The 12,222-nt window shown below is 41.1% G+C and overlaps 1 protein-coding gene across 1 annotated transcript in view; it reads left to right on the forward strand.

Moving 5' to 3' along the window:
• PTPN5 (protein tyrosine phosphatase, non-receptor type 5) overlaps positions 1 to 10,617 on the forward strand; it is a 63,140-nt gene extending 52,523 nt beyond the window's left edge. The window contains exons 11-13 of the mRNA XM_009288757.2: positions 2,655 to 2,815; positions 6,665 to 6,778; positions 10,524 to 10,617. Of these exons, the coding sequence (XP_009287032.2) occupies positions 2,655 to 2,815; positions 6,665 to 6,778; positions 10,524 to 10,617 (369 nt within the window). The remainder of the gene's footprint in view (positions 1 to 2,654; positions 2,816 to 6,664; positions 6,779 to 10,523) is intronic.
• The last annotated feature ends 1,605 nt before the right edge of the window (positions 10,618 to 12,222 follow it).

Below are 12,222 nucleotides of genomic sequence, written 5' to 3' on the forward strand. Positions count from 1 at the left end.
GGGGGCGGAACCACCACCAGCACAAAACTAACCACATTATTTGTCAGGGCTGGCATATCCAGTATGTTCAGGCACTAACAGAAAGAAAAAAAGAATAACTAGGATAGCAGAGTACAGCAAAGTCATAAGGAAAGAAGTATAGATACCACACGTTTTTCCCAATCATAGCCAAGAAAGACAAGTGCTTTTCTATCACAAATGATACGAAAGCCTTTATTGGACATAAACATCTCTAAGGATGTAGTTCCTTTCCTAATCAAATGATCATTTTGATTATTTTCTTTAAGCTTATCCCAGTTTGTTTTTCAGTTAAACAGTGCTTTTGTTTTCAGTACTAGCGGGGCAGTGTCTCTTTCCTCCCACCCCCAAATGTCAGGAGGTGAACTGCTGAGTTCTAGAGCTGAAATAAAGATTCCATTTGTTAGGTTACCATTGTCTAGTGCTGTACATTTGTCATTTAATAGCAATAGTGGAGTAGTGGCTCCGGACCATACGTACGTTAAATGACTTGGTAGTGAAAACTAGAGAAGTCATGAATGGACTCCTGTTTTCCCTTAAACAGGAGCGCTCAGAAATATATGATACCACCACCAGCAATATATGATTACTGCATGTGTTACAGCGTGGACTGTCATACTCAGAATAGAGGACTGGATTTGGCAAGCTTTAGGAATTTAGAAAATGCTCAGGCAATAGGGCAAGGCTTGTTTTCCTTTCTCAAAGGAACCTGCCAGTGTCTAGCCACTGATTGATGATTTCGGCCTCAGCTACAGCGTATGTGATGGTAGACTTCAAACCATCAATTAAATCTTGCTTCCTCCTAGGTGTTCCCAAGTCTTCTCAGTCTCAAGGAAGCACCAATAGAGAGTTATTTTGTTTAAGTCAAAGCAGAAATGTACAGAACCAGAGAAGTCGGGGTTCTCTAAGCAGAAGCATAAAACTGGTAACAGCGTAGACAAAACTAAAGACATCCAGAGTTCATCAATAGAACTTTGGCTCTTTTCTGTTTCTGTCAAATGAGTGACTTTATGTAGTGATTCATGTTTTTCTTCAGATGACTTTTACCTTTTACTTTTCTCTCAGTGTTATTGACAACATTTTTATTATAATTTTTCACAGCCCACTTAAGAATCCAGTCTTCACAACTTCTGTGGCTCACACATAGTCACACATTCAAAAGCAACTGTGTATGTTTGTGTTTCAGAGCAGTGTTGAAATCTGATCGCATTTACAGTAGTGAGCTCAAGTACTATTCATGACAACTGTAGTTATGTTCTCTTAACCAGAATATCTTCTCACTAGGGTAAATAACCTAAAGCCAGGCTCTGTGCTATGATAGTAAGACTCTCTTTTCCTAAACTGAGCTAAATATACCTTTAAGGTTCCTACATCTGTGCTTCAATGAGCACTTTAAACCCAGGATAAGCCGGAACAGCAACTAGGGAGCCTAGCCTCCCTTTGTCCAGCTCTCTTGTTCCTACCCTTGTGCCATCTCCCATGTGCCCAGACAAGCGTTTCTGTGACTGTGTGGTAAGCCAAAGGGGGAAACTGATTGATCCATCTGAAAATTAATCCAGTATGAGAAAGAAAAAAGATTTAACTGGATCACTTCTCCCATGTAGTTCACTGTGAAGCTATGCAAAAGCTTTGTCAACCAAAGAGAAGGATGGAAAGTGGCACAACCACAGCGCACTCTTAACATCCAGAGACTGACAGTCATAAGGACTTAGGTGTATAGATGACAGAAACTATTTCCAGATTTTTGTGCCTGGTTCTTTAGAAAGAGACAAATTTGTTCTCTTTTTCCTCCCCTCTTAAACTCAGCCAGCCATGTGTTGAAGGGAAGGTTGTGGAAGCTAACGCTTCTGTTCCTGGACCTTTTGAAGACATTTGCTTAGGCCTATGCCAGCTGGCTTATGTAATGGCTGAAAGGTTCCCTATTTGGCACCTTTAGAAATCAGGCAGAAGGATGTCACTTTGAACACACAAAATCAGAAGCACGCAGTGCTACTTGGCACTCAGAAAAGGTAACAGCACATTTGCTATATTCGTAGCCATGCTGAGACATAGAGAGAATTGGAATTTGCGTGTCTCAAAAAGCCCTGGACTGCAGCTAGATACAATTCCCATCTTCCGTAGTGTCTCTGAATTTCTCACCACCTCTAAGAGAAGAGTAGAATTGACAGGAAACTGATATGAGTCTGTCTGTCAGAAGAGATAGAAAAATAAGCTCCCATCTCTTTCCCTCATCTATCTATCTAGCTATCAGAGACAGAGATACGGCTCCTGGCTCTCTGTCTGTCAAATACATTATGAAAGCAATTATGTCTCAAGCACAGCTCTGGCTTTGCTGAATGAATCTGTCAAGAGGGAACAGACTGCCTGGAGTGTTTTGTACGCAGCTCTTGGCACTAAAAGGTCAGCATACGTGGGGGGGGGGGGGGGGGTGTATTTTTTTTTAAGGCAGTTTACTGAATTGCAGACGTGATATTTGAAATCCAGATTTCTGTGTTGTGTGGCTTGCCATTTGGATCTCCTGTTCCATTTAGCATTGATTTACTCATCTCATTCTTAAAGGGAAGGCCCTTTCAATATCAATTTACAACCAGAAGTTCTTTTAAAACTTTGTGATGTTTGTCTTTACTGGATTGCAGAAAGGAGAAGAAGTCAGAAACCTGAAACATTACTGGTACACGTCTTGGCCAGACCAGAAGACACCAGATCAAGCCCCCCCTCTGTTACAGCTAGTACTGGAAGTGGAAGAGGCAATGCAGAGTGCAGAAGAGAAGAATGCCCCAGTGATTGTTCACTGCAGGTAAATAAATGTTGTATCTGACTTCTAAGGGCTTCTTTGCATACAGTGGCATAGTGCAGATACTGTCATATTGGCCATCAGTTAGACATGAGGGAGATCTTGCCCAACTGCTTCTGAAATATGCTTGGAACTTCTAAAATTTAGTGACAATAATTTTCCGTTACCAAGAATTGCATTCAGATACAGGCTGAGCTGAACACGGAAGCTGGTGGTGGCACAGTTACAAGTAAGAACAGTCTCATTTTATTTGCCTTACCAGTAATATATGCCTTTAACGATCTTAAAAGGGCCAGGTTACCAAAGATTAACATACTGTGAGTGAAATTAAGTAGGAGACACATGCAAGCAGAAAAATGAGAACATTCAACTTTAAGCCTCAAAACCCCCTGTTTTATAGATTCCTTCTTCGATTTTAAAAAATCCTCATTAGGCCAAAGACAATAATTTAAGTGTAATACATAAAACAAATGAAACGGTGGCAAAGCTGATTGCAGCAAGTACTAATCAACAGACAGGAAATGTATGCAATTGATAGTAAAACTGAAATATCCATGAAAAGCCACTGGCAAAGATGAAAACTTATATGGAAGAAGCAAAATCTTTACAGTGGTTTGAAGCCTGATGACAAAATTGTAATTATCAATCACAGAGCAGAAAAAATAGATGAAGATACTTCTCTTCTGTCTTCAGAAAGAAGTAAGATGATGTACTTATCACTTGTAGAAATGATGAATGTCTAACTAGGGAATGTGTTAAGCAACAACTACTAACCATTATTAAATCAGCTATACTGGATGATTTTCACCCAAGAGTGTTTTAAAAAATTGGTCCACAGGCTCTAAACCATTAAAGTTTAGTATAGCTGAGTTCTAGTTCTTGGAAAATTTGAGAAGTTCCAGAGGTCTGAAAGCAAGTCCTGTTTTGCCAGTGTTTAGAAAGGTTAAATGTGATTGCTGGAAAGCTGCAAGTCAGTTCTCAAAACAATTATTCCAGGTAAATAGCAGAAAGTCTGATAAGCGATGCAGTAATCTCGCCAGGGTAATCTTCCATAATTTCAATAAAATACATTGTTCCAAATTGATCTTTGGGATTTTTGTAAGGAATTTTACCTAGTTTCGCATAACATTTTCTAGGAACTGGCAGATGGTTGCTATCCAGAAACCATAGTAAATGGGGTATTTCATACAATGGGGATGTTTTTAAAGAGACTCTTGGCATGAATGGTTGGTAGCCCAGTGTCATCAAAGATCCACCTATAAGCTAATACGGAGTAATCGCTGGTAAAATGTTCATATGATGCCACATGTCCAGTTTTTCTGCCTGTGTTTTAAAACAGATTTTGACAAATTGGGGATCGTTCAGAGAAAAATAACAAATGGTTTGTAAGAAGGTCCCCTTTGCCCTTGGAAATCTGTGACTCTCTAAGAGCTCCTTGAAGTATTATGTATTTGCTGCAGGTAAAGATTCTGGTCACCATGTCACTCTTGCTTTGCATACTTGTTTTGTCCTCTTGTATGGTGTCATCCCCATGACACAGTAATAATTTTGGGGGAAATGGGATATTTTTATTTGAAATAACTACTAAGAGACATGGTGATAGGATTATGAAGTATTTTATGTGATAACTGTGGACCAGAGCCCTTTCAGATTATTCTCAGTTGCAGTCATTTTATCTGAAGAAGGAATTTAATATGTTGCCTCTATTTGAGAGTGGTATATGCAGCAAGCCATTAGCCAAGGCCTGTGTTACGCTGAGTACTGTAGCTCCTTTGGCCTTTGTAGGAGATCCTCGGTAGAACATAATCACTGTGGTTTTGTCCTTCAGTGATATAAAATAACGCACCTTTAAGAAAAAATAGATACAAACCTAATAATGAAGCTATTAGAATCATAGAATAGTTTGGGTTGGAAAGGGACCTTTAAAGGTCATCTAGTCCAACCCCCCTGCCATGGGCAGGGACATCTTCAACTAGATCAGGTTGCTCAGAGCCCCGTCCAGCCTGACCTTGAATGTTTCCAGGGGTGGGGCATCTGCCACCTTTCCGGGCAACCTCTTCCACTGTTTCACCACCCTCATCGTAAAAAATTTCTTCCTTATATCTAGTCTGAATCTACCCTCTTTTAGTTTAAAACCACTACCCCTTGTCTTATTGCAACAGGCCCTGCTAAAAAGTCTGTCCCCATCTTTCTTATAAGCCCCCTTTAAGTACTGATAGGCTGCAATAAGATCTTCCAGGAGCCTTCTCTTCTCCAGGCTAAACAACCCCAATTCTCTCAGCCTGTCCTCATAGGAGAGGTGTTCCATCCCTCTGATCTTTGTTGTGGCCCTATTCTTAAAAGCAGTGTCATGTTAAAGGCAGGCTAGCAGTCCTGTTAAGGTCCTGTGGATAATGCACCACTCTTGGGCAGTCTTGGAAGGATTATGACTTTGCCTCAGCCACTGAGAGACCTGCAGCTTGTCCTGGGACAAGTGCTGTCTCAGTGCTGTTTGCTTTACATCTAAAAATGGGTGTTGCACCCATCTAAAAATCAGTGTTGTTCGCTCCGTTTGCAAAACACTCTGAGGTCTATGGACAGGAAACAGTATACAAGCGCTGTGTACTGTAGCCTGTTTGGTTATGGCATAAATTGGAAGACAAAGGGCTTTTTTTTTTTTTAACCATTGATGTACATCCACAGCAGAGAGTCCTCTGAAACCCTGAAATATTTGAAGTATTGATGAACAAACTAGATACAGTAAAGAAAACAGAGTCAGGGCATGAGGTACAAAGAGTTTCAGGGACAAAAATTTTAAGTCAGGTAGGTACCTCCATCACAATTATTTGAAGACTGAAGTGAATTCTTAGTGAGTAAGATCATCCCCCAAACTTCCATTGAATTGCCTTGATCATTCTGTAATAGAAGTTAAAACAATTCCAATGTAGCTGTTTCCCTAACGAGCATAAATGCCCAGTGAAAAACCTGTCTATAAAGTGAAAGAAACAGTATTAGGACTTTGTGAGCAGCAGCTAACTGCAAACTCCATTGTTGCTTGTACATTTGTTGCCAGTGTTTTTGTATTATGACTTTAGCACAGTTTAAATGGAAGCAGGCTTTCTTGCAGTTGTCAAGTAATTATTCCTGAGGATGCTCACTTAATTATTTAACGCATAAGAAGGGTTGTCAGCTTTTGCTGCTAGCTTTTTATTAGGTGATAAGAATTCACAACTTTGATAGCACTGTGCCTTTGAGAATAAAATCAATGCTGGTCATTAAGCAAGGACGGAATCAGATACAAAGGCGTTCAGGGAAGACAAAGAAATTTCTTTAATAGTGAATTTGTTGTATCCTGCACTAATTCAGAGAATTACTAGATTGCAGATCTGATCAGCAAATGGCATCACACTTACCATATTGTTGTTAGCTCAAATTATTTAAGCAAGGGATTTGTTGGTTTCTTTTACTGTACCTGTGAATGAAAATAGCTTTCGAAGAAGCTATTAGGATTAAGAATCTCAAAGCAAAGGTTGCCTTCAAAGCAAGTCTAACTAAGAAATACTGTTTAACTGCTTATTTTCAATGGTTCAATGACATATCGGGTCAAATGGTACCCAACAGTCCATTTTTAGCACTGTATGTGCAATGTCCATCCTTTTGCTGCAGGTGGCTCACACTTAATTGTGTTGTCCTATTGAAGTTAGTATCTTTTCCTAGTTATGGCTTTATATTCGCAAGCACCAGCTGGCAAAGGTTGGAGGGAAGAAAGGGATAATGGGGTTTGATTGCTGGTTTAATGACACTCATTTAATGAGAAAGTTCCAAAGCCATTCTAACATCTCCACTGCCTCTCTCTGCTTTTCCTTCCCTTAGTGCAGGCATCGGGAGGACTGGCTGCTTTATTGCAACTAGTGTCTGTTGTAAACAGCTGAAGAGCGAGGGCATTGTTGACATACTGCGGACAGCCTGCCAGTTACGGTTAGACAGGTAAGAAAGCCTGTTTCCTTTCCAGGAAAAAAAAAAAAGGTAATCTTTCCCATTACTTAAGGAGAAACAAATGGGAACAGGGGAGGAACAAAGGCCAAGAGAGAACGTTCCTGGAAGGAAGCTGTCCTGTTCTAAGCAGTTCCGACTTGTAATCTTTGCCTATTTTATGAGCAGTAAACCTTAATGAACAGCCCTAGAACTGAGCTAGATTCACAGCTGGCATCAAAATCTGCACAGCTGTGCAGCTGCACAGCTCAGTGCAGCAAGGGATGACCTTTCACCAGCTGAGAGTTGGCACCATGTTCTTACAGAAGCAAAGGCTCAAAGGTCTGCTGTACTTAAGATCAGAGCCACAGATCAGCACTTTGCTCCCAGGAGTAAAGAAAACTGGCCTTGCATAGTTGGAGCTGTGAGCACAGTTGGGAGGGCATGGCTGCTTGGGACTTTGTGGGGAGAGGGAAAGTATGCAGTCTGGAGTGTTTGCAGACATATGAAGAGAGCTGTGAAAATCTCCAGAAATTCAATGGTTTCTAGTTAAGCATTTCTTAACACACCACCTTGAGTTTGATTATGAAGTAAACAGACTTGAATTTTGTACCAGAGATGTTATTTTTCCTCTCCCACTGGTTTCAAGTGCCATCAAAACATGTCTCAGTGCTCTCTCTAATGATAAATGTAGTCGGGGGAAGAGATGTCACGAAAAACATACCAAAGATTTTTCTGAGGAAAAAAAAGAACCTCAACCCCACGCTGAACTTTATTTCAGAGGAGAAATTATGCTCAGTGGGAGGCAGAAAATGAAATGCTTGCTGCCCTGCTGAGGCTCTGATAGACAGGGACCTGCAGGGGCTTGGAGGTTTGGCTATTTCAGTGGATTTCAGGCCAGACAAGGAAAGGCTTCTTGAGGAAAAAGAAAACCAGAATATGAGTAGTGAGTGCTGATTATCCATGGCCCGGTGAAATACCTGGCTGGATCTGAAATATCTTGTCTCTGTGACTAATGTTACACAGGAAAATAGCCATACAAGTGCAGGTTGAAGACACGTGCTTACAAATGTGCTTGATACAGAAGGCCAATTAAAAATACTAGCTTTGCAGGGAGAGGGGAACTAGCAGTCATTTGCAGAGGCTGGAGAAGGGAGATCACACTTAAAGGATGCCATGGAGGAAAAGGAAGCCTGCAGGGACCTCTGTAGCTGCCATGTACCTCTCAGGGGTGGGATGGGATAGGAAAAGGCCATTTAAATGTCAGGGGAGAAAATACTCAAGATGGAAAGCAGTCAAATCACCGTCCTTGATACAGAAGAGCATGGTTTCTTCAAGGAGTGAAAAATGGGGCTCATAGTCTCTTGGAAGTCATGCTTCCATCCACTAAACCCCCACAAAAGCTCCATGTGACTTCAAAAGCAGCATGAGAGGATGAGACAGTGTCCAAGCAGCTATAGGAAGGAAGACCCTCTCTGTCTCCTCCTCCTGTCTGGTGATTACTAGCTAAAGAAAATAGGGTGGATGGGAAGGAGTCACCAGGGACTTGGGGAAAGAGGGTTGGATGCAGGCCAGAGCAGACACGTAAAAGAATGCCCCTCGCTGCTTCACAGCAGTAGAGGGGTTGACATTAGCCCTGAGAACCACCTTTGAAATTGCTGTGGGGGTGAAGGCGACAAATGTTTCTTTCCCTTCATTCCCTTACACATCCCTTAGAAAAATCCTGTGCACTGGGCTTTGCACCAGTGGTCAACAGTTGGTCCTAAAATAACCTAGTATGACTAAGGGGAGGAAGTGATCATTCCTGCATCCTTCCCACAGTGCTGAGAGACATTTGCTGTCCTTTCCCACAATACAACTCAGATTTGAAAGGTTTCTGTGGCAAATAGGGATGAAAACATAATTTCTCTATTCTGTGCCAAAGCCTGGACAGCAAGCACATGTCATGGTGTGCATGTGTGTGGGAAGGGGAGAAAGCCACCACATAGCAGGGAACCAGATAAAAAGGAAAATCATCTCCTGCAGTCTGAAACTTGATGGCCACCCTAGTGCTTCTGTTGCTACAACTTCAGGGTGCAACCTCACTGTTAATGGAATTGCATGGGGAGTAATCGCCAGATATGACTAACGTTCCTTGTGTGTCATGAACTGACATAAATATATTTCAATACTGTGTGCAGCACAGAAGGACTCAGAAACAGATCAACTGTGAGCCTGTATTAAGTAGAGCAGATGGGGAGGAGATGCTCAGCTAGGAAATAGTTTCTTTAGAAATGCAGTGTGTGTTTCCCACCTTTGCTTATTGATGAGAGGTTGAAGCATGGGTCCCTGCCCTTCCCTGCTCATTGTTATTTCAAACAGCCACTTAAAATAACTGTAAGAGGCTGAAGGAGGAGGTTGTCTTGTCCACTCATCTACCTCTTACTGGCATGGTTACTGTGTGACCCACAATTGTTAAGCTGGACCCCATAGAAGAGGGCAGTCCCCATGGAGGTTGCTAGCAGCCTGCTATCTGTTTGGCTCAGAGGAAGCAACTTTTCATTAATGTCCTCTGGTGGAGGTTTCTGAGGGAATGCACCACATATGCTCTTCCTCAGACTGACACAGTCTGGTTGGCGCTGGCCACCCGCAGGTTCCGGTGTTCCTCAACGCTGCTTGTCTTTTCAGCTTCCTTTTGGCACTGCGTTCCCGGGATTTGTGCACCAGCACCAGTGCTGGCACAATTCAGCATACACCTTCTGTGAATTTGAGCCATGGGGTTTAATTATTTTCATAATGGGTTATCAAGAGATCATATCACTGTTGTTGAGGTACTCTTAGCAGAATTTTAAGTGTTAGTAAAATCTACTTAAAATGGACAACGTTATCCTTGTTCTTTTTGTTCATTTCTGTCTCCCAATGTAGTACTCGTGTTGATTAATATGCTACTTGCAGAAATACACAGGCTGATACATGGAAAAGCAAACTGTTTCTGCTCCTGCTTGCATTTCCTTTCAGGTTTGCAGTTTTAAAGAGAACAGCAAAAGCTGAAATAAAAGCTGAGCCAAAACAGATTTATGTGCTGGGAGTCTTTTACTGATCGAGGTGTGCACGGCAGTCAATTCAGTTACAAATCTGAGTTGTCTTTTGTTAAAGGTCCATTGTCTCTTCCAAAATCCTGCTGGCCTTCCCCTTGTTCCCTGGTGAGCTTGCCAAAAGCACAGCATGGGATGGCACGGAGGAAAGAACCCTCATTCCAGAATGGGAAAGCTGTGTGGTACATCAGTTGTCTGGGCTGGCCTCGCCCGGCCTTCTGTAGTCCTGAATTCAGTCCCTAGTGCAGCTGTGAAATCTTGGATAAGCTACTTCCCCTCTTTATTCCCCCTGCTCCCATCTATCCGTCTAGAGCTTTGGGGTGGGGGGTTCTTTTCATGGTGCTTAAAATGGTGCTTGGAGTATGTGTGCTCCAGTAATATGAATGTAAATGATGATGGTGTTGCCTTACTGGATGAGGGCCTCTGCCAAGAAAAATGAAGGTAAAGCCCATTCCTGTTCTGACTAACTTCTGTTCCTTGGTTAGCAGAGACTTTCAAAATAGAGCTCGAGGTCAGACTGCGAGCTGGTTGCAATCAGTGGGCACTTTTCACTCATTTCAGGAAGCTTTGGAATAGGCCTTCTGTGTGTAACACCAGCTTCATGTTAGCTATGCCATTTCCTCATATGTTATTTGCATGTAATAAAGGCTGCTGTTTCCCTCCCCTTTTTTTTCTTTCCTTTTCAGGGGAGGAATGATCCAGACTTGTGAACAGTATCAATTTGTCCATCATGTCATGAGCTTGTATGGAAAACAGCTTTCTAGAGCAGCAGAAGAATAAGTGGTCATGATATTCCTAAAGGCTAAAACCAAGAGAACTTTTGACTGCATTCAGATATATTTCAGATCTGATAAGAGACACATGGTAACCTGGCTGTCTTAGCTGGAAAGATATTTTACTTTGATATTGCTTTTACGCTCTTGTTTGCATTGACATTTAAGAGCTGAGGTACGCCTTGTCTTAAACATATGTGACAGGACATAATCTTCACCAAAAAAGGCTTATTTATACTGTAAATAAGAATAGTAGCTTCATTTGTTACAAAAGCAAGAAAAAAAAATCAAAAAATCCACTGTCTTCAGTTTGCTGTTTTTAAAAAAATCATTGCTAATATATCCAAATAGAGTGTGGAACTTTTTGAATTGTCATGCTGAAATGTGCCGTACGTTGACTAAGCTTGAAAGTAACTTTTTGCCTCTTTCTGATTGTTTTTACATATAAAATTACCGAATACTGTGTATATCGTAAACCTTCTGAGCATCTGCGTTGAAAGATTCAAGTAGATTCACATTGAAATGATGTTTCACACATCACGTTTGCTTGATTATTTTTCCTAAAGCAGTCCACCACCAGTGTTATCAGAACTAAGGGGAAAAAAATATTTCAATGATGTGAGTCAAATTCTTACCTCCAATTCTTACCAGCAGTGTATCCCAGTATCATGACAGCTGGGTGAATCTGAGGTGAATAGTAGAAGTTAATCTGAACATAAATTCTTCACGCTTTACCTTTTCTTTGTCAATATTTTGGCACCTCAGTCTGCAACCAGATTTGATTTTTGCAAAGTTTCTCTTTTTATGTAGTCAGACCACAATCCGAATACAATTTCCCCTGAAATTTGAGGTTTGAAATCAGGTGAGGAATTTTGTGAGTTGAATTCATCTTTATTAAAAATGTAATAATAAAATAACTTGTATTCTATGAATTTAAACTTGTTTTCAAAGCTTTGAGGATGACCGGGTGCCCAGCGCTCATTAAAATTAACAGAAATCCTGTAGGCAGCTTTAAAAAAAAAAGACTCTGAGCGTGTTGGCTGCTTTTTGATAAATTTGCCCTCAAACCAAATTTAGACAATCATTATCCCATTCTAATCACTAGTCCGGGCAGCAGTGTTTGCTTTTCAATGATACAAACTGCTGCCCAAGCTTTTCTTTTTAGATTTCAGTCAGGCTGTGAAGACTGTAGTTTGTGTTTAATGCTTAGAGGTAAGCACGTGTTTAAGTGCTTTATTGAGCAGAGAAAAATGGAGGTACGCAGGACCCTTAACATGAAAGATGAGTGTTTTGTGAATAGAAGCTGTAATGATACACTAAAAATATTTTTGCTTCTCTTTATTTGTAACAATAACCAAAACCCACCACTTTTATTAGTGCAGGAGATTCTGAGAATTTACTGCACTTCCTAATCAGGAGAAGGTAAAGCAGCTCTCAGAACAATAAGGGCTGATCCTGTTCCCACTGAGGTTTTGCCATTGACGTCAGTAGGTGCAGGATGTAGGGCCTGAAATGTTACGCCTACAATTTCATCACTGTGGGGAAAGTTTCCCAGTATTTCAGTACACATCCATTGTGTTTATTCTGTATCCATGAACCTGTAAAAATCCTG

The sequence above is a fragment of the Aptenodytes forsteri genome, unplaced genomic scaffold (genome assembly GCF_000699145.1).
Source record: "Aptenodytes forsteri isolate BGI_AS27 unplaced genomic scaffold, ASM69914v1 Scaffold8, whole genome shotgun sequence".
NCBI classification, from domain to species: domain Eukaryota; kingdom Metazoa; phylum Chordata; class Aves; order Sphenisciformes; family Spheniscidae; genus Aptenodytes; species Aptenodytes forsteri.